A 20,247-nucleotide genomic window follows, 5' to 3' on the forward strand; every position below is an offset into this window, starting at 1 on the left:
AAAGGAGTTACACAGAAGCATCGCTCATCTTTCCCAAAAGCTCCCCTGAAGCATCAGGGCACCGACCTGGCCCCTTGCCCCTGTACCCCAAGTTCAGCCCAGTACCCCTGCATTGGCCGAGGTCTCTAGTTCACACCAAACCTTGCCCCTGGCTGGCTGTGGCCATGGCCAGTACAAATGCCCCCTCTCTGCCTCGGTTTCCCCACTTGGAAAACGGGTGCAGCAGAACCCACCCCACTCTGTAGTGCTCTGCGTGCCCCCGGGGTGGTTTTATTCAACACTGGGGGTGTCCCAACAAGTTTTTGCAGCTTCCCCTTGCCCAGGATTTATTTGGATGGTGATTCTGGCAGCGCGAGCAACTGGCCCCAGCAATCCCCCCCCGCCCCCCAGGGACCCAGCCCTTCCTGCTGCCCTCCCTGGCTGGATGCTGGGGGGGCTTCAGCTGAGCATCCCACCAGGGCCCTGGCCCACGTGTCACACATCTCGGGGCAAGTGGGGAGGAAAACATCAGCGGCTCGGGGAACGCCACGCTTAGGACCCTGCACGCTCTGGGGCTTCCTAGCTTTTTCCTGGAGCTGCTGAGCTGGGAGGGGCCGAGCCTGAGGCTCCCCATAAACCTGGCGGCTTAGCCCACGTCCCAGGCAGATGTTGGGACTCTCTGCCTTGGAGCGGAGGGTGGGAAAAGGAGAGGGCGGCTCTTCCCCGGAGAGTGAGGAGGGGAGCTCAGCACCCCTGGGCTTGAACTTTAGCACCCTCTTCCGCAGGAGTTTAAAGAAAAGGATCATCGTATCCCGAGTGAGCCATCTGGATAGCCAGGCAGGCGCAGGGCTGGAGCGGAGGAGAAGCCAGCTACTTTCTCCGGTGAGGTTTTTATGGGGTTCTTCATAAAGAAATAACACTGGCGAGAAAACGCCAAGAAGCCAGGGAGCGTTCCTAGCGCTCAGGACGCTTGGTGAGCGGCTCTGGAGCTGCCGTTAATCACTGCAAGGAGCCCGTCCTGCCGTGCAGATGTGTTTGATTGGAGCGGCGTGAGGGTTATTTTCTTTTGACTGAAGGCAACCCAGCCCTGGCGGATTAAGCTCTTTGTGTGCGCGCGAGTGTGCCTTCATGGGAGCTGCTCCCGCAAAACTGGCTGCAGGGGTTTTGGGGATCATCCTCTAGGTTGGGGGACTCTCCTGGAGGAGGGGGAGACCTCCTGTTTCCGTGGCTCTGAGACGATGCCGGGACAGTAGCTCCCTTTACAGGCAGCACAGTGTGCTCCGGGATGGCCGTCTATGCCCTGACGGGCTTCTCGCTCGTCAGCCTGCTCAGCTTTGGCTATTTATCCTGGGACTGGATGAAGCCCAGTTTGGTGGCCGACGTGGCCACGGACCCCATGGAGAAATCGCTGCCTCCCGCCTTCACCAGGCCACCCCACATCATCTTCATTCTGACCGATGACCAGGGCTACCATGACGTCGGGTATCATGGCTCAGATATCCAGACGCCAACGCTGGACAGGCTGGCAGCAGAAGGTGTTAAGCTGGAGAACTACTACATCCAACCCATCTGCACCCCGTCCCGGAGCCAGCTGATAACCGGCAGGTAAGCCAGCGCCTGCTCACACCCCACTCATGTCCCCACTTCCATCCCTTCCTTAGCTCTGTGGGGCTTAACCCCAGCTCGCCACGAGACAGATGCCCTCGTATATTGGCAGATGATGGAGATCCTCCAGAGAAAGGTATCTTGCTGGCTTTCTCTAGAAGGCTCCCTGGGTAAATGGTTGATTTTCACATGAGATAAATCGTAGCACATGGTAATGCCCAAAATGCAGATGCCATTGGGTAACAGACGTCACTTTGGGAGAGGGTGGTCTTTGGCAAAGAGCTGTGTCCCCAGGGCATTCCCATGTTGCTGTCACACTGGCCCTTGGGGATCTGCTGCTGGGCTGTGGGGTCGAAGGATCATTCTCCCCTGCATCTACAAGTCCCTTGGACCGTGCTTTTCCTACTTGTGCGTTCAGTGCTGCACTGGCCAGTGCAGGCTGGATGCTGGTCCATCACTCTCTTCCATGAAGGCACAGCCAGATCTCCCCTGATCCTGGGCCCTTCTGCCTCCTGCGACAGATGGGGCTTTCCCTGGAGCAGTGCTGGGAGGTCAGCACTCACCACAGGAGGCAGATTCCATCAAATCGTCTCCTGCTGAGGAGTGAGCCCCAGGGATGTGCCTATGGATGTGGTCACCTACTGTCTGGGGGTGGTGGAGGCCACCGGGGTCTGGGCAAAGGCCTCTCTTCTCTCCTGGTGGCTCTAGAGGGATCCAGGCATCTCCAGGGTGTGCAAAGCAGGAGAGGACAGGGATGTGTGGGCACCCAGGTGGGGCACTGCCAACCCCTAGGGATCAGTACACAACTCTTGCTAGTGCTGCCCAGCCCTGGCAGAGCCCAGCCAGCTCCCCTGGGCTGGCAGCAGCTGGGCCAGCTGCTGGTGGCATCCTGGGAGAGCAGCCCAGTGTGCTTTTGAGATGTCTGCTGAGCCGCCTCTCTTTTTTTTTTTTTTGCATCTGCTTTTGATACTTTTGGATGGATGAGGAGCTCCCTGTCTCTGGCATGGAGCTTGCTCCATGGGTTTGGGTTGGGTGATACGGAGAGCTGCGTGCATTTGGGGTCTCCGGTACATAAAGTGCCACCATGTCCCCACCCAGCGCTGCTCCCCATTGATTCTTCTTGTCTCTTCCCCGGCAGGTACCAGATCCACACAGGGCTACAGCACTCCATCATCCGCCCTCGGCAACCCAACTGCCTGCCCCTCGACCAGGTCACCCTGCCCCAGAAGCTGCAGGAAGCCGGTTACTCCACGCACATGGTGGGCAAGTGGCACCTTGGCTTCTACAAGAAGGAGTGCCTGCCCACCCGTCGGGGCTTCGACACCTTCCTGGGCTCCCTGACAGGCAACGTGGACTACTACACCTATGACAACTGTGACGGGCCAGGCGTCTGCGGCTATGACCTGCACGAAGGGGAGGACGTGGCTTGGGATCAGAGCGGGAAGTACTCCACTTTCCTCTACGCCCAGCGCGTCAGCAAGATCTTGGCATCCCACAGCCCCAAGGAGCCCATCTTCATCTACGTGGCCTTCCAAGCGGTCCACACACCTCTGCAGTCGCCCAAGGAGTACATCTACCGCTACCGCTCCATGGGCAACGTCGCTCGCCGCAAGTACGCCGCCATGGTAACGTGCATGGACGAGGCGGTGAAGAACATCACCTGGGCCCTCAAGAAGTACGGTTATTACGACAACAGTGTGATCGTATTCTCCACTGACAACGGCGGGCAGACCTTCTCCGGGGGAAGCAACTGGCCGTTACGGGGCCGCAAAGGGACGTACTGGGAAGGGGGAGTCCGTGGCATCGGTTTTGTCCACAGTCCCCTGATCAAGCGCAAGCGCCGGACCAGCTGGGCACTGGTTCACATCACGGACTGGTACCCGACTCTGGTCAGCCTGGCCAGGGGCAACCTGAGCAACGTCCCAGGCTTGGATGGCTATAACGTCTGGCCTGCAATCAGCGAGGGCAAGGAGTCGCCACGAACCGAAATCCTGCACAACATCGATCCCCTGTACAACCACGCCAAATACGGCTCCTTGGAGGATGGCTTCGGCATCTGGAACACAGCCGTGCAAGCCTCCATCCGGGTTGGGGAGTGGAAGCTCCTCACTGGTGACCCGGGGTACAGCGACTGGATCCCTCCACAGACCCTGACCAATTTCCCGGGGAGCTGGTGGAACCTGGAGCGTCTCACCGACGGCCTGAGGAAGTCCGTGTGGCTCTTCAACATCACCGCTGACCCCTATGAACGCTACGACCTCTCAGACCAGCGCCCAGATGTGGTCAGGACCCTCCTGATGAGGTTGGTGCACTACAACCGGACAGCCATCCCGGTGCGGTACCCTGCAGAGAACCCGCGGGCTCACCCGGACTTCAACGGCGGTGCCTGGGGACCTTGGGCCAGCGAGGATGATGCAGAGGAGTGGGAAGGCGGTGGAGAGCCCCTGAAAAGTAGGAACAAGAAGAAGAAGTGCAAGATCTGCAAGCTGCGCTCCTTCTTCCGCAAGCTGAACACCAGGCTTATGTCCAACCGCATCTGACGGGAGACTGCCCCAGCATTGACCCAGCCCGGCCAGGATGAAGCTCTGGACGGCAGTGCCGCGGGGTGGGAGCAAGGGAGAGGGACAGACAGGGAGGCGGCCAGCACCCATTTGCTTTCCCTTGCTCCAGGGTTCACCCCAAAACACCTCTCATCTCTGGCTGGACCGGTGGCCGCAGGGAGGTGGTCCCGGTGGGTGAGGAAGGGTGATGCGGACTGAGCCGTGCTGCTCGGCGGTGGTGTACAAGTCCTCTGAGCTGGGCTGGCCCGTGCACAGCCCATTCCAAAGAGAGAGACCTTTTTCTCAAGGACTCTGCAGGCAATCGCAAGCTTTAAGTGTTGGCCATTGCAACAGCAGGAGGAAGCGCGGGACGCTGGGGCGGTGATGCAGAGGGGCTGGCCAGCCTCGGCGGCTCTGCCTGCAGGTTGTCCCTCATCATTTCCCTGTATATACGTTCTCCCGACTTTCTGCCTGCTGCCAGGCAGCTGCCGCCTTTGCTCTTGCTCTGGGAACTTGAAGGCCTCCCCCAAACCCAAGACCACAACGTTTCCCTATTATACTTCTTTGTGGAAAGACAGATTCCTGGCCATGAATGTCAGACCTGAGACCACCATGGCTGGACTCCTCAGCCTTGCTACTACAGGGACCTCATGTGGGGTCATGGCTTCTCCTCTCCACTGGCTTGGGGGGACAGGAACAGCCCTGGTGAGAAACTATGGCCCACGGAGATGTGATTGGATGCACTCGGAGAACAGATGGTTCTTCACGGCCCCACATGTGGGAGGCAGGTTTCCCCCAAGCTCTGGTGGACTTCACATGGGTCAGCCACCCAGCAGACCCTTTCATCCACAGTTCTGCAGGCCAGACCCCCCATGTGCATGGCTGTAGGCACCCACGTTCCTCCCCATGCATCCTATGCATCTGACCAGCCAACCACCCCCAGCTGCGCCTTCCCAGTGCTGGGGCTCTCCCCATCCTCACATCCCCACTGCTGAACCTGGGGCAGAAGGAAGATCTCAAGAAGGTCTCCGCAGAGGGTGATGTGCTGCTCTGTAGCCGCAGGACTTTGAAGCCGGGGGGGCGGGGGGGACACGGAGACGACTCCCGCCTGCCAGCACCGCACCGCATCCCCTCGCCGCAGATGGGCACCGCTTTCCCAGCAGCGCACGCGTAGGGGGGGAAACACCTCCCCATCATCCGTCTGCCATGGGGAGCCAACCCGTGTGATTGCTGGGGGCCAGGCAGCTCAGGAGCTGGGGCAGCCAGCAAAGTGCCGTGCCCCCGCGCCTTCGGCGGGGTGCGAGCGTGCATACGTGCGCTCAGAGGAGAGCTGGCGAGGATGAAAGAGGGTAAATAGCTTTAAAAGCGTTTTGGATGCATGGTGCATTTCCATTTACACAATGTGTTTTACATTTCTCCCCACAGGTTTCTCTTGGTGCAGCGTGTGTAGGCGAAGGCCCTGCTGTGAATTTTGAAAATAGTTATTTTTGTCTCTGGAAAATGAGGCCCGTTAGGACTTGTCAGCTCTTGGATGAGCAGTGTGGGCTTTCTTTTTTTTTTTTTTTTCCTCCCCTCTCTCTCTCCCTTGCAAAATAACATTCATTTAAAATCTGTCATTGAAAGATGTGACAATTGGCAACGTGCACGCTGAATACCTTTCAGTGTGCTTTCAAGCCCTGTGTGTGAGAGAGGGACGGGGACGGGAAGAGAATGCAATGACACGTTTGGTTTTTTTTTTTCTTACTCTTAGCTGGATTATTTGGGGGAATTGGGATTTTCTATAGAAACAAAGAAAAAAAAAGCTGACAGCGAGGCAGAATAGAGGAGGCCTCTTCTTGTAGAATTGGGAAGGAGTTTGCAAAGCCAGAGCGTGGCAGTGTGTGCGCCGGTCCCAGCTGCTCCGTGCGCACCCATCACCGTGCCATTCCATCGGCTCCCCACATCCCTACGGGCAAGTGCCCTGCAGCAGCATCAAGGACAGGTTTCAGAGGGGGACTCAGCTCCCCCATCAGCCCCATCTCCACCCCCGGCTCCCTTAGCACGTCACTCCACGCGGACCGGTCCCCACGGCATCACCCCGGCCGAGGCGAGCCCTGGGAAGATGCTGCACATCCTCGAACTACCTCAACCGTCCAGCCTGGTCCCCTGGGATGCGCGCCACCGGTGTGCCCATCGGCAGCGGGACTGCGGTGCCAGCTGCCATTTGGCAAAGCCAACCGGTTGCTGAATAAAAAGCAATGTTTCGCTGAAGAAGAGGAGGCTGCTGCAGGCTGAGCCAGAGCCGGAGGAGGACAGAGGGTTATGGCTGCAGGGGGCTTGGGCACGAGTCATGGCAAAGGGAGAACCAGTGCTGGAGGGAGCAGGAGAACGGGGCTGGCCATGGGGCGGCGACAAGGCTCGGGAAATGGCTTTCATTTCCATATTTATATAAACGCATCCAAGTTTAGTCCTTTTTTTTTTTTTTCTTCAAAAATGGAAATTTCCATGAAAACATGTTAGATTTTTCTCCTTTCAATTTTACTAATAACCCCATGGAAAGGTTCGTCCGGTCTTGCTTCATTTCCAGTTTCTGATCTGCTGGGCTGAAGCTGGGTTCGCGCAGTCAGCCTAGCCATAGCGTTGGATCTGCGTTCTTTTTTTTTTTTAATTAAAAAAAAGTTGCATTCTGAATTTTTACAAAAAGAAAGAGTTGAAGGAAAGTGTCTGTCCCCAAAAACAAAGAGGAAAAGTAGGTGGGAGTATCTCCGGGTGCTTTGAGAGTACAGACCCTCCAACCTGAGGAGAGCAGTTGTCCTTCACCGCTGTTTCCAGTCCCACTGTATCTGCACATTGGGCTGGGAAGGTGCAGATGGTGGCTGCTGCATGGGATCCCTGTCCCACCACTGCTCATTAATGGTCTCTGTGGGGAAAAATGCAGCAATGTGCCAAAATCCCGTGTTTTCACACAGTTCAAGCCCCTTGGGAGTGCCTGTGCGCTCTGGTTGCCAAGGGGTTAATGGAGCTGGTGAGGTGCTCAGGTGGTGGAGCTCCCTGCCCGGCCCTGATGCTGCACCCAGGTGTGTTTGCACACAGACCGAGCGGTCCCCTCCTTCCCAACCACCCTTCCAAGAGCCGTGCAAGCCCAAGGCTCCTCCAAACCCCGGGCGGGAGCTGGGTGCAGGATGGGGCCCTGCGGAGGGGATGGGGCAGGGGGATGGATCTGGGGCCGTCGGGGCTCTGGGCTGGGAGGAGGTGAGAGCGGGGTGGGATGGAGGGGTAGCGTCTCCCTCACCTCCGTTGGGATGGACTGCTGCCTCCACCCTGCCGGCTGGAGGGAGTTGGGACGGGGATGGATGGAGTTGGGATGAGATGGAGATGGGGAGGGGGATAGGATGGGCATGGGGATGGGGATGGGGATGGGTCAGGCAGGATCGGGGGTACCTCGGAGCCTCTCCAGCCCTACGGGCATTTTCCACCTGAGAGAGGGAAGGGAAGAAGCCCAGTGGCAGGAAAGGAGATGGACATCTCCACAAACTGCCGTGGTGGGAGGGCGGCAGGGCACTCTGGGCACCTCATGCTGGGGAGAGGGTGCTCTAGACCAGGGGCTGTATCTCATGGCAGGCAGTCGCATCCTTTCTCCTTCCAGGGGTCCAAGGACATGTGGTTTTGCAGAGGTTTCTCCCCACGCAGACCCAGCACGCGATGGCCCCAGGGAGCTGTGTGGTACCTGCTGGGAGTCCCCAGGTATCCACGGCCATGTCCGCAGGAGGGTACCTGCCCACGGACCCTGGTGTCAGGGAGAGGGTGGCCCTGGGGACCAAAAGCAGTCTCATGTGGCCGCAGAAGCAAGTGCTGGGGCCCGCAGGGACAGGGCACATTTGCAAACACAACCCTAAATGTAAATCAGCTCTCCTTACCATGGTATTTATAATCTTTATCTAAAAATAACCCCAAATTCAGCTTCCTAGAGGACAGCAACTGAGCATCCCCCAGACCCCAGCTTGTGTGTGAAACTGTCCCAGTAATTTTGGGATCTCTGCAATATGTAATTCGCAGCCCCGCTGGTTCTGCATGCGAGGCACTGCTGCAAGCTCCCTGAGGCCCAGGCAAGCCCTGTCCCCTGGGAGGAGGGGGGGGGACCCGCTGCAGTCCCCCGGGGACACGCTGGTCCTCCCCAAGCTCCGTGGGACAGCTGCCCATCCAAGTGCGCTTGGGATTTGGCATCAGACCTCAGGTGCCCATCCTGGGGCAGTCCCACGCTGGGATGCAGAAACTAAATATCAGCAGGGTAGAGCTGGAGCGGGCGTGGGGAGAGCAGGAGGCATTTCTGGAGAGGCAGCCTGGGGATGGAGAGGAGCCGCTGGGGATGAAGGTCTCCATCAGGCGGCCAGACCCAAGCACGGCAGCAGGAGAGCAGCTTGGCTCTGCAAAACCCTGCAGGAGCAAATCTTGAGGTGGCCGGGAACAGAGACGTTGGCCGAGGAGAGACATCCGAAGAGGATCCTGAGGTCTCTGGGAGAGGGCTGGGGCTGCTCCCCTCCCCTAGGAGTTGACAGGAGAGCCCCCCGCCTGGAGGGGGAAGGTCCCACCCAGAGCTCCTGCTCCCCTTGGGTTGTCCCCAGGCACTGGGGAGCGGAGCCACGCAGCAGTTCCCGCTTGGGAAAACATCATCGGCAAAGCAGAGCGTGTTCAGCACCCAGAAGCCTGACACCCCCTCACCCTCAGAGAGGGAAAAATGCTGAGGAAAAGGGAAAAAAAACCGAAGACAGAGGAGGGCAGGAAGGGAGAAACCCTTCCTGGAGAGCCGTGTCTCTGCCAGGCAGGAGAAACCCGGGGAGGAAGGCAGGGTCCCCATGGGGGGCTTTGCCTTCACTCCCTGCCCCAGGCGAGGAGTTCGGGGCACGGGGGTCAGGGGTGCAGCAGGGGCCCTGGGGGGAAGGAAGGGACGGATCCCTCCTCCCGGCGCCAGGAGCACGCCAAGTCACACATGTGGGGCTGAACACGCGTGCCAGCGTGGGGGTGGGCGCGGGAAGGAGGGGCAGGTCACACTGCAGCGCCCACGGGGACACGTACGTTAGAGCAGGCGGAAGCAAAGTGGGGGCACGCACCTGCCCACGGGCATCCATGGGTCTCCAGCTTGGGGGGGTTTTTCCTCTCGCCCTTCGGCTCCGAGGGGCTGCTGGGGGCCGGCACCAAAAAGCTGGAGGAGGAGAGCACTCCCCTGAGCATCCCACTGCGCCAGCCCCCGCAGCAGCCCCCCCGCCTCCTGGCACAGCCCTGGGGGTGGCAAATGAAACCCCCTTTCACGTGGGAATGGGATGGGGAGGAGACATGCACAGGCAGGAAGGTGTTTTTGGGGACCATCATAGCCCCAGGGCACAGATCCCACATGTGCATCATGCTCACTCCAAGTGAGGATGCCTGGTGTGCTCTTCTTGCATGGTCGCATGGCCAGGGTGGGTCCAAAGGCCACCAGCCCTTGGGGACCATGGCCCTGTCCCTTTGCCCATGGGTGGGAAGCGGGTCCCTGCCCTGCCACCAGGGCCACAGGGTCCTCTCTGGCTGGGCCACGTGGGAGCGGGAGGCTGGATGCGGGGATGCAAGTTGGGGATGAAGGTGGGTAATGGTGCAATTAATGGAAAAGCCATTAGACCTTTCTCCTCCTCCCCCTCTTCTTCCTCACTCCGCCACTTGCTGTCCTCCTCCACTTCCACCTCCTTTCTTCTCTCCCTCTCTCCGCTCCTCCTTCTCTCTCTCTTCTCAAAGATTTCTCCCTATTTTTGTCTGGTTAGAGCCTTTTCTTTTCCTTTTAACCCTTCCATAGCAGCCTGAAAGGGAACTCAATCCATCTCAGCTGCCAAAGGCAATGCTCTCCTGGCCAGTGGTGGGAGTCCCTTCTTCTGGGGCGGCGGGGGCTCCTGCTGCAAAATCATCCAGAAACGGGCCAAAAGCTTAGAAGAAAGCTCTTCTGGGGGGATCAGAAGGTGGGAGGGTGCAAGGGGTGGTGTAGATGGAGGAGAGGGTGCTGGGTGTCCCAGGCGTGCTGCCAGGGATGCCAGCAGCAAGGTGGGCTCAGAAGGGAGCCTGTCCCCCGCAGTCTTGGACATTGTTACTCTACTTGTATTGCCCTTTTTGTGCTTTTTTTATGTTAAACGCGCCAGGCAGCAAAAAGCTCGAGGAGGGGGGGCAGACCTTCCTCCTACCCCCACTCTGAAATCCCCCCTCTTTGTGCTCCGGCTTGGGCACCGCAGGGAAACACCAGCCCAAGACACAGCCTTTTTGCTCCCCCTCTAGCTTGTGCTTTAGGGCAAGCTGCTCACCCCACGGCGGGGGGGACCCACGGGACCCACTCCCCCGGCAGCCCCGGGGCCCGTGGGGAGAGCCGGCAGGCAAAGGGGGGAGTGGGGAGCAGCTCCCTGGCGCGGCCAGCCCTCCCCTGCAGAACGATCGGGGCCAGCCCCCCCTGGGGAGCCCGGCTGACGGTGGGCCGATTTGGGGACCTGGGGACCTGCCATGGTTTCTCCAGCTTCTCCTGACACACTTCTGCTCCAGCTGCTCCCACTCGCCCCAGCGTGTCCCCCATCCCACAGCCCCCCAGACCCCGGAGGGATGCCGCTGCGGGCACCAGCAGGGCCTGTATTTTGGGGAAGGGGGGGGGGGGGGGGAAGCAGTTGCTGGGGCGACAGCATCCTCCTGCAACATGGAAACCACAGTTTCCATGGAAACCCTTTTTGCCCCAATTATTCTACCACTGCCACGTCCTTTAATTTGCCTTTAATATTTGCGGTTTAGACTTCCCCCACCCCCGCAGCAGGCGGGTGACCCCCGGGCAGCCCCCGGAGCCGGGTCCCCAGCAGGGCCCTGGTCCCCACGGGCGGGTGGCAGGTTTGGGAAGCAGTTGCCCCGGCAACAGAAACAGGGCGTTTCTGGCAGCGGTGGTCGCCATGGGGACGGGGATGCTGACGAAGGCTTGTGAAGCTGAGAAGACAAATTGCCCTCATCATTATCTCCGGGCTTGTCAATCAAACATATTCCCTTATTTACCTCGGCGAGGAGAGAGCCCCGGGAGCACACGGAGAGGGAGGGAGCGAGAGGAGAGCTGCTTGCCCCAAACTCCGCACTGGGGAGGGAGCATTTCCAGCCCCTCGGGATGGCCACCATCACCTGCAATCGCTTCACCGAGGAGTACCAGCTCTTCGAGGAACTGGGCAAGTAAGTTGGAGACGGGGCTGGGATGCTCGAAGTGGGGCTGTGCCCCAGCTGGGGAGAAGCCTCGGCGGTGCTGGGAACCGCCAGAGATGGGGGAAAGGAGACAGGGACGGAGCAAAGGCACCAGGGAGCGGTGCGGGGGGGCTCGGATTAGGATGGGGGCTGCCAGCCCCAGCCCTGCCCACTCTGTCCCTTCCCGAGTTCGGGTGGCTGCTGATGGGTGCTCGGTTGGGGGCTTGGGTCACCCCAGGGGGCTGGAGCTGCCCGGGGAGGGGGCGGCTGCCCTTCTTATGGAAAAACCGCTCCCGAAAGAGGATGCTGCCGGCTCCCCGAGGAACTTCTCCAGCTGGGAGGAGGTTCGGGACAGCCGAGGAGGAAAGCCAAAGCAGCGGGCTTTTCCTTACATTTCTTTAGGGAATTTCTCTGTGTGGATTCACCGGGGTTTGGCTAGTCCTGCAGGAGACCCAGCCTGCTTGGCAGCCCCTGGTGAATCCCAGCAGCTCTTGGACAGACCCGGGGTGTCTCCCACCCCTGTCCCAGGGTGAGTGCCCCCCCAGGTGAGCCACAGCCCTGCCTGACCCGGCTCTCCTGCCGGCGAGGGCTCCGCTCGGCAGGTCCGGGTGTCATTGCGTGTGCCTGGATCAGGGTGCATGCGTGTGCAAACAGAAATGCCCGTGCATGGCAAGGCGATCCTGGGGGGCTCTGAGTACCCCAGGGTGGAGCAGGAGATTTCAGGTCCTCTCTGTGGAGCAGAGGGATGCTCCATGTCTTGCCGAGCATGTGGCTGTAAAACGGGCGCAGAAGTGAGCAGGCGTGTGCCTGTGTTTTGGTTTCTGTGCCTTTTTTCGGAGCTGATGCGTAAATCTGGGGCGTGCAGCCGTGTTCCCTTCGGAGTGGCTCAGCGACGTGGTGGCATGCTCGGGGTGCCTGCGCTGGGTGACTGATGCCCGTGCTTCAGATGGGCAGCTGTGTCCATCCGTAAGGCAAGGGCACTTGCTCCAGCCCCGCAACACCGCATCGCCCGGGCGCAGGACAGCCTGCGCCTAAACGTGCGCCCACACGCGCGTGGGCGTGCGAAACGGGGGTGAGGGAGAAAGGAGAGGACAAAGATGGAGAAATCGAGAGGCTGAAACAGGGGAGGACTTTGTGCCAGGCTGAATGCAGTTAATATTCCCCAGCCAAATGGGAGGACCAGGTTGCTGCTACAAAGTGCAGCTCCTTGGAGGCGAACGGACCCCCCCGGTCCCAGGACATGCACGTCCATCCCCTCAAGTGTCGGGGTGTCTGCGAGGGGCTGGTGGGGAGCAGTGGGATGGGGAGCAGGTCCCTGAAGCAGGGACAGTCCCAGCCGGCACTGCGGGCAGGGGCATGGGTACGCGCTGGGGAGCTGGTGACAAGGTGGGGTTTGGGACCTGTTTTTTCCAGAGGTTTCTTGGCTTTTCTGGGCTCTGAGGCTCTGTGGTGGTGGCAGCGGGTGGGCAGGGGGTGGGCAGGAGAGGCAGCGGCTGCTGGGTGCCTGCAGGGAGGCTGCTGGGCCCCGGCTGGGCAGACATGGCTGTGGGGATGTGGAGGGGAGCTTGCAGGCCAGGTGTGATGGGGGAGGACCAGGAGGGATCCCGGAGGCGTTTGCGATGCAATGCTTTGTTAGGTGGGTGCTGACACAGAGGGCTGAGGACCCAGACTTGCGGGCTGCCTGTATGACCCGGCACCACGGTGTAAAAACCACCTCGACAGATGCATTTTAACACGTTCACGAATAAAGGAGCAAAGCTGGCGCAGCGGCTCGCCAGCGCCCTGCGAGCCTCGCACCCCGGCCCACCAGACCTCCCGGGGTGATGCAGAGTCAGCGCGACTCGGCCGGTGTCTCGGGGCAGCATCCCGAGCTCGGAGCATCCCACAGTTTTCCCTTCTTCTCCGGGGGGCCGGTACCACTGCAGCACTGAGGCATGTTCCCGAGCGAGGGGCTTCACTGGGCTGGTCAAGGCACTGGGTTGGGGATTTTCCACCGGGATGGTTTCCAGCACATCCTGGCGCATTCAAAAATCAGTGGTTTCCCATGGGGAAATTTCCGCTTTGTGGGCTTAGAGAGGGAAATCGGGACGAAGCGCTGCACCTCTGCTCTGCTGCGGCAGCCACTGGCAGTGGGAAGCGGCGTTCCTCCTCTGGCGAGATGCTCCCGGTGCCGGTCTCGGTGGGGGCATCCCGGCAGGGGCAAGGCAGGGTGGGCAGCATGGCTCTGCCCCAGCCAGACCCCGAAGGGGAGCAGCGGGGCTCGGAGCAGAAAGGCTCCATCTTGAGTTTGCTGTCCCCAAGGGACTGGGACGGTCTGCTGGGGGGGCACACGGGGTGTCCCCAAGCCTGGCTGACAGGAGGGAGGTGCTGGGTGTCAGGCTGCTGCACCCACTGTCCTCCTTTGCCATCTCCTCGGCTGTCACCCATCCTGACACCCAGGCAAGCCGGGGGTTTAAGATGCCACACGCCTCTTGGTAGCACCACGACAGGGCTTTGTGGGGGGACAGAGATGGCGAGGGGGGGGGTCTGCAGAGCCTGCCCCATGGGGCATGAGCCCTTGGCGCATCCCTGCACCTCCCAGGCACGGGGAGGGCATCCGTCCTGAGCGGGGGACACGGAGCTGGGAAAAACCTTCTCCCGTGGCAGCCCCGGCAAAGCCAAGCAAGTGAGAGGCTGCTCCGATCCCCCCCGCAGCCCCACACTGGCAGGAGGGGACTGGGGTGAGGGCGGTGGGCAGCGCTGGTGGGGGGAACAGGGAGAGAATCCTGCCCACGGCCCCCCGGAGTAGGACAAACATGAAGTGCAGCTCCATCGGCGCCTCCAAATCCGCCCCCGCGGCAGGTTCAGGGAGAGGCTGGAGACAATTACCGTGCCGAGCGGTACGATCAGCCCCTCCGCTCCCAGAGCTGCAGGAGAGGGGTTTTATTAAAAGGGGAAAAAAAAAAAAATATATGGAGGAACAAAACATCCCCAGCCCACACTCTTCTCTCTAGAAAGGAGATAAAATGCCTCGGAGGAGGAGGAGGTGTTGAAGAGAGAGGGAGGGCAGCAGCAGCGCAGCCGGGCGCTGGCAGGGAAGGTGTGAAAAAGGGAGAAGCAGAGCATCCCGGTGGCAGAGCCGCTGCTCGGGCTGGCAGGGGGAGGCCGTGGGGACAAGGCATGGGGTCATGCCTGGCCCAGGGGACCAAGGGACAGGGGCTGCAGGGCTGGACCCAGCCGTGCCAGGGCTCGGGGCTGGAGGGACAGGGCTGGCTGCTGGGCTGTGGGTCCAGCGTCACCCTGAAATGGCAGCCATCAGACACGGTCGCTACCCACGGTCCTGTGGGTGATGTACTCATCCAGTGCTAAAACTGGGACGTGCTTGTGTTGTCTGGGATGAATGCCCCATCTCCGAGCCAGGCAGAGATGGGGGCCCCCAGCTGCCATGGGGGTTGACCCCATCCAAAGAGCCAGCACCCTGGGAAGGAGGGAAGGGACCCACTCCGCTGCCCACGGCCAGGGAACAGGGCATGTCACCTTCCAAAGGGGTTTCTTGCACCAAGATGGGGCTGAGCTCCCTGCCTGGCACTCTCTGCTCTGACCACGCTGCCCTGTAAGCCCCTGGTGCAGGGGGGGAAGCCTGCATTTGCAGGGAAGGAGATGCTGGATTTAGATGGAGCCAAGGGGGGATTTTTCTCCCAGGCTGGAAAGATCCCACACGGGGCTGGGAAGCACAGGAGCAGCCTGGCACGGGGAGTAGAGCCTGGCTGCTGTGAAACGCCCAGCGGGGTCAAACACCCAATGTGGAGGGGTTCCTGGCCAGCGCAGACCCCCTGCAGGACCTGACTGGGACTGGGAACAGGGCTATGGCAAGCGTGCTGCACCCTGGGGTGTCCTGCACCTGCACCCAGCACTTCGTGTCCCCCCCACCCACCCACCAGGCTCACAGGGTCTCGCTTGCACTTCACTGAGCACAAATAGACATTTGGTTTCTGTTAAAAAGGCCTGGAGGAGCCAAAAGCCATGACTGCAGCCGGGGGTGTGAAACCCTGCACTCTGCCAGTGCGGTGCATCCCATCCCCGCCTGCTGCATCCCGCTTCCCACGGCTCCCCCTTCCCCGCCGTTCAGTTTAGCTGGAATAAATGGATGAGCGAGTGGCTGTGGGCACTGGGACCAGGAGTGGCCGGGGGTCCCCAGCCTTCAGGGGGTCTGGGACACCTACATCCCTCCAACCCCACGTCAGGTCCCACAGCGAAACCCTGTGGCTGGGGTAGCAACCCCGAGCTGGGGCAGTGGGCATGGGGGCTTCCCTGCTTGCCACGCTCACTGCTGCGGACTTTCCTGCCACTGCAAAAGCAGCACACGTGTCTTTAGGAAAAATACAGGAAAGATGGGTCACAGGGACTCACAGGAGCCCCCAAACCCCGGGCAGTGCGGGGTTCCCAGCGGGATGGGGAGAATGGCACCGCAGGGCTGGCAATGGCTCCAGTCTCCTACCCCATGGCAAGCTGGATACAAAGCATTTTGTCCCCCCCTTTCCAATTAATCCCCCCCAGACTACAGGGATATTAACAGCTCAGCTCTTCCAGCAGCCACAATTAAACGGCAAGACGGGGAGGCTGGGAAGCGCTGGGATGCTGTTCCCCCGGCTCCTGCCTGGCACGTGCCGCAAGTGATGCTCTGTGCAGCAGCCCTGGGCGCGTGGGCTGCCGGCTCTGCTGGGGCTCCAGCCCCATCCCTCCGCACCCCGTCGTTTGCCTGTTCTCCTAAAGATCACATTCAAATCCAAATTGCCCGTCTCCATCCGCCCCCACCGGTAAAATCAATTATCTGCCGCCACTCGCCAGCCTGCGGCCTTTTATTCCTCGGCAGGGAGCGGGAGCGGGCGACGGGGAGCGGGGGGGAAGGTGGGGCAGGAGGTGGGATTGCTTTTGATAGTTGTTATTTTAGCGATTGGAGGGGTTTGGCAGGAAAGGGAACCTGGTACAAAGGTTGCGCTCAGCAGGGCTGGAGCGTGTGTGTGCCTGTGTGTGCGCAATGCTGCAGCTCCCAGCATTGTGCCGGCGTGCTTTCAGTGCAACGAGCTGGCAGGGCTCGGGGTATGGGGTACGGGGGCAGAGGAGCTTCTGTGGAGTGTCCCAAGCACCCGTGATCATTTGCCTGCCAGGCCCCAGGAGACCCTTGCACGTTGGTTCACGCGTGTGCAAGCTGCAGCAGCGTCAGTCCCTGTCCCCCTCGGCTCCAGCGGTCCTTGCTTGCAGGGTCCCCTGGGCTGTCCCTGCCTGTGTGACAGTTTTGCAGCTGGGGGGACCTTGCACCGCTCACCTGCACCCACTGCTGCTGCTTGCACCCGCTTCTGTGAAGTGCTGCTGTGATCGCAAGGTCTAGAGCATGCAAAGCCACACGCACAGACTAAAATGAAGCGGCCGAGTGCTGCGTGGCAGCTGCAGCCATCCTGGTGTCCGTCAGGAGCCAATACCCCTGGTAAATCACTGCTCCTTCTCTCCCAAGGGATAGGTATGGCAGAGCCGAGGAGGGAGAGGAGGAAAGGCACACAAAGCCTGGGGTGTCCCAGGGGAGCACGGAGGGGCGAATCCTGCGTTCATCCCCAGGTCTACCTGTGCTTGCCCCCATCATTCCCCAAGAAGAGTGGTGCAGGGAAGCCAACTGAGAGCCCTCCATGTTTTCTCCAAGCCCCTTCCCCAGCCAGCACCCATCCCCATCCCCGTGGCTGCCCCTCGCCCCACAGGCACATCAGGGCTGAGCCGTGCCCTTGCCCGAGCCGAGCCCTTCACCTCTCCCTCCGGCTTCTTGTCTTCCCAGGGGCGCTTTCTCCATCGTCCGGAGATGTGTGAAGGTGTTGGCAGGACAAGAGTATGCGGCCAAGATCATCAATACCAAGAAGCTGTCTGCTCGAGGTAGGTACTGGGGGTGTTTTCAGGGAGGCGAGAGGCGAGCAGGGTTTGCAGAGCGGGGAATTTGTCCCCTCTGCACGGCACCGGGACAATGCCTTTGATGTGCAGCGAGGTGGGGAGTGTTTGATGTGTGGCGGGGGACCTCCTTATCCCACCCTGTCTCCACTGTGGTACACACCGAGCTCCTTGAAGGATGGGGCGAACGTCCTGAGGAGATGTCTTGGTGGCTGCTCACCGCATCCCAGCCGATCACAGGGATGCACCCACAGCCCGGCTGTGCCAGGGCTCTGGGGGGCTCCCGGACCCCAAACTGGCTAGGGAGATGTAGGACCCCATTTCTATCCCTGAGACCGTACCACCACCTTGCACGCCATGTTGCGGCAAAATGATGGTTACAGCCTTGCAGCAAGTTAAACTGCTGCCAGCCTCAGGCGCTGGGTAGCCCAGTTATTTTGGGAGCATCACCTTCCCTGAGAGGGCCCCCGCTGACCCCCCCGTGCCTGCTCTCAGGGGCTGCGGGTTTCCTTACTCGTGTACCTACATCAATGAAATGGGAATGTTGTTCAAGTGGGGGTTTGATTTAATTTCTACCTGGAGATGGGCCCTCACCCCTCATTGCTGTCTAATTAATCGCTCTGGTGGAGCACGTTGGCTGCTTTGCTGCTGGAAGAGGTGCTGGCAGGTCTGTCCTTGCTGTTCCTCGGGCAAAGCTGAGCTGAGCCAGCACAGAAAAGCTTCATCCAGCCCTTTGCTTGAGGCAGGGACCCCTCTGCCCCCAGGCATCTGGCAGAGGAGCTGCGATGAGGAGGATGGAGAGGATGAGACAGCAGCGACTGTGTCCCTGGCTCCGGCTCCTCCTGGCCGGGTGCATTGGGGAGCGCAGGATGGGTGCCGGGAGCGAGCGCCCTGCCGGCAGGGTTTAATTAACTCCCTCCCTCAGTTTCTCTCCCTGATGCCACTGCTCACCTCCGAAGGCAAAACTGAAACGCAGAAAATGGTGACAAACTCCTTTCTGACCTCAAATTAAACCAGTGCTTTGCAATCTCCCTCCCGCAGTGCTGCCAAAGCGGCACAGCACTGACGCTGAGCCCCCCGCCCCGTGCTGGTCCCTGTCCCTGTTCGGGAATGCGGACCATTCCCTTCCTCTGAGGCCGAAGGTTCCCAGCCCAGGGCAGCCAGCCGGGCTCTGGGCAAGGTGTGCGGTGCTGGCCTTGGCACTCAGCTCCTGCCCGTGTACCCCAGCTGGCAGCGGGACGGGCAGCAAACACCTCCCGGTTCGCCGGGCTGCCTGGAGAGCGGACTGAGCCGCCTTCCCTCTGCTCCCTCCTGCCTCTGCTCGCCTGCTCCAGCAGTTTGCCCCTTTCCATCCTCTTCTGGGGTTTGCGCTGTCCCTGGAGCGGCTCTGTGTCCGTCTGTCCCCTGGAGAGATCTCAGAAGGGTTATTTTCCCTGCCCTGCCTGCTGAAATTGGTCTTGAAATCCCCATTTCTGCAATGCTAGCATGGGGGATCGCGCTTCCCCAGGCTGGGAACAATCCCCAAAGGGGCACGAGGAGCCACTGTCCCACCGGGATGTGCCACCGGCTGTGTCACTCGCAAAGGGCAGGAGGGCAGGTGTGCAGGGAGGAGAGGGATCAGGGGCAAGATGAGAGGAGCTGCAAAATATCCCCATGGTCTCTTCAGACATCCTCCCGGCTGCCGACACAGGGAGCCAGCGGGAAAGAAACTGGAGTTTTTGGAGGAGAAATGGGTTTTCGGTCCAGGCAGCAGCTGGATTTGTGGGGTAGGAGAGGGGCTGCGGCCATGGCTCGCTGCCCCCGGCAGCACTTGACCGGGTGGTGGACGTGCCGTGCCATGTGGGTGGGAGGATGCTCTGACCCACTGGCAGCTGCCCCCCTAAGCTCAGCAGGGTCCCTCTGCCCGAGGGACATCCCCCTGTCCCTTTGTCCTTCTGTCCCTCCGCTCCTCTGCTCTGGCACAGCCATCCCACCCACGCGCAAAGCCCCTGCAAGCCCTGTCCCGGACATTTGCACAAGCAGGGGGGTCCCCTGCCAGCGTGCGGCCCCGTGCAGGGGTTGTATCCACACGATGCTCAGAGGAAACCGCAAACCCGGAGTCCCAGCCCTGGGCTGTGCCCCCGTGTCCAGCCCATCCTTGCTGTGCAGTCACGGCGGGGAAGATCTGCCCGAGCAGGACCCACACCAGGCTTGGAAAGAGCAAAGCCCCTGGAGCACAGGCTGCCTTCGCTCCCTGGGCGGAGAGCGGCTCCTTTCAGGCAGCAATTCCCCTTGCATTTCGCAGCTGAGCCTGTGGCACCAGGGGCAGCGATGGCCACGCTCCCCCAGGACTTTTCCTACCAGGTGCTCACATGCTGGGGCATGCCCGGGGCTGCATCCCCAGGTGCTGCAGCCCCGCAGGCACCGCAGCCTCCTCCGCACCCGCACCGGCTTCATCCTTCGATGGCCAGCTGGATGTGTTGGGGTTTGCCCTGCTGGGGCATTGCTGATGGGGACTGGCCGGGGGTCCCTGGGCAGGGGTCCCCGGCCCTCACCCCGTAGGGATAAGCACCTTTCCCAGCCCCTCCTGGGTGCCACTGGGTCTCCGGTGCTGTCCTCTTCCCCTTTGGAGGGACCCCCATCTCTGCCCCCCCTTTAAATTCCCTGATCCATTTTCCATTTCGCCTGGTTTTTGCCGATCTCCCACGCTCTCCCCGTGCTGTTTGCAGTTTATCGAACCTCCCCAGCCTCCCAGCGTTCCCCGCCAAGCCGCCTGTGCCGGGCTTTGCCTTCACAGGCGTTTTGGTGGCGACAGATTGCGAGGATACAAAGGGGGGGGCAGCGGCTGGGAGGGGGGGATGCCGCACAGCGCTGCTGCTGCGGTGGCTTAGCCGGGGAGCCGGAGCCGAGTCGGATGGCTCGTAGCAGGGAAGGGATGGGGCAGCCTTCTGCCCTCCGCCAGCGGCCACGCTCGCCCCTGTGCAGCTGAAGGCTCGGCCGGCACCGGCGTGCAGGCACACGGAGCGGTGCCGTA

General features: G+C 60.9%; 2 protein-coding genes across 6 annotated transcripts in view; both read left to right on the forward strand.

Moving 5' to 3' along the window:
* The first annotated feature begins 1,228 nt into the window (after positions 1-1,228).
* Positions 1,229-6,676, forward strand: ARSI (arylsulfatase family member I). 2 transcript variants are annotated; one of them, XR_003921048.1, is made up of 3 exons: positions 1,229-1,584; positions 2,723-5,473; positions 5,550-6,676. XR_003921048.1 is itself a non-coding variant. In XM_029997987.1 (2 exons), the coding sequence occupies exons 1-2, from the start codon at positions 1,265-1,267 to the stop codon at positions 4,122-4,124; spliced, it is 1,722 nt and encodes a 573-aa protein (XP_029853847.1). In that variant the 5' UTR covers positions 1,229-1,264; the 3' UTR covers positions 4,125-6,676. The 2 variants fall into 2 exon arrangements, 1 of the variants encoding a protein (XP_029853847.1); XM_029997987.1 differs by having other exon boundaries at positions 2,723-6,676.
* A 4,355-nt stretch (positions 6,677-11,031) lies between these two features.
* The window catches only part of CAMK2A (calcium/calmodulin dependent protein kinase II alpha), a 37,041-nt gene continuing 27,825 nt past the window's right edge, over positions 11,032-20,247 (forward strand). For 2 of the 4 annotated variants that reach the window (XM_029998066.1, XM_029998067.1), the window contains exons 1-2: positions 11,032-11,315; positions 17,128-17,222. In XM_029998066.1, the coding sequence (XP_029853926.1) occupies positions 11,254-11,315; positions 17,128-17,222 (157 nt within the window). In that variant the 5' untranslated portion in view covers positions 11,032-11,253. The remainder of the gene's footprint in view (positions 11,316-17,127; positions 17,223-20,247) is intronic. The other 2 variants (XM_029998070.1, XM_029998068.1) reach the window with 2 other exon arrangements.

This window comes from Aquila chrysaetos, chromosome 22, assembly GCF_900496995.4.
Source record: "Aquila chrysaetos chrysaetos chromosome 22, bAquChr1.4, whole genome shotgun sequence".
NCBI classification, from domain to species: Eukaryota; Metazoa; Chordata; class Aves; order Accipitriformes; family Accipitridae; genus Aquila; species Aquila chrysaetos.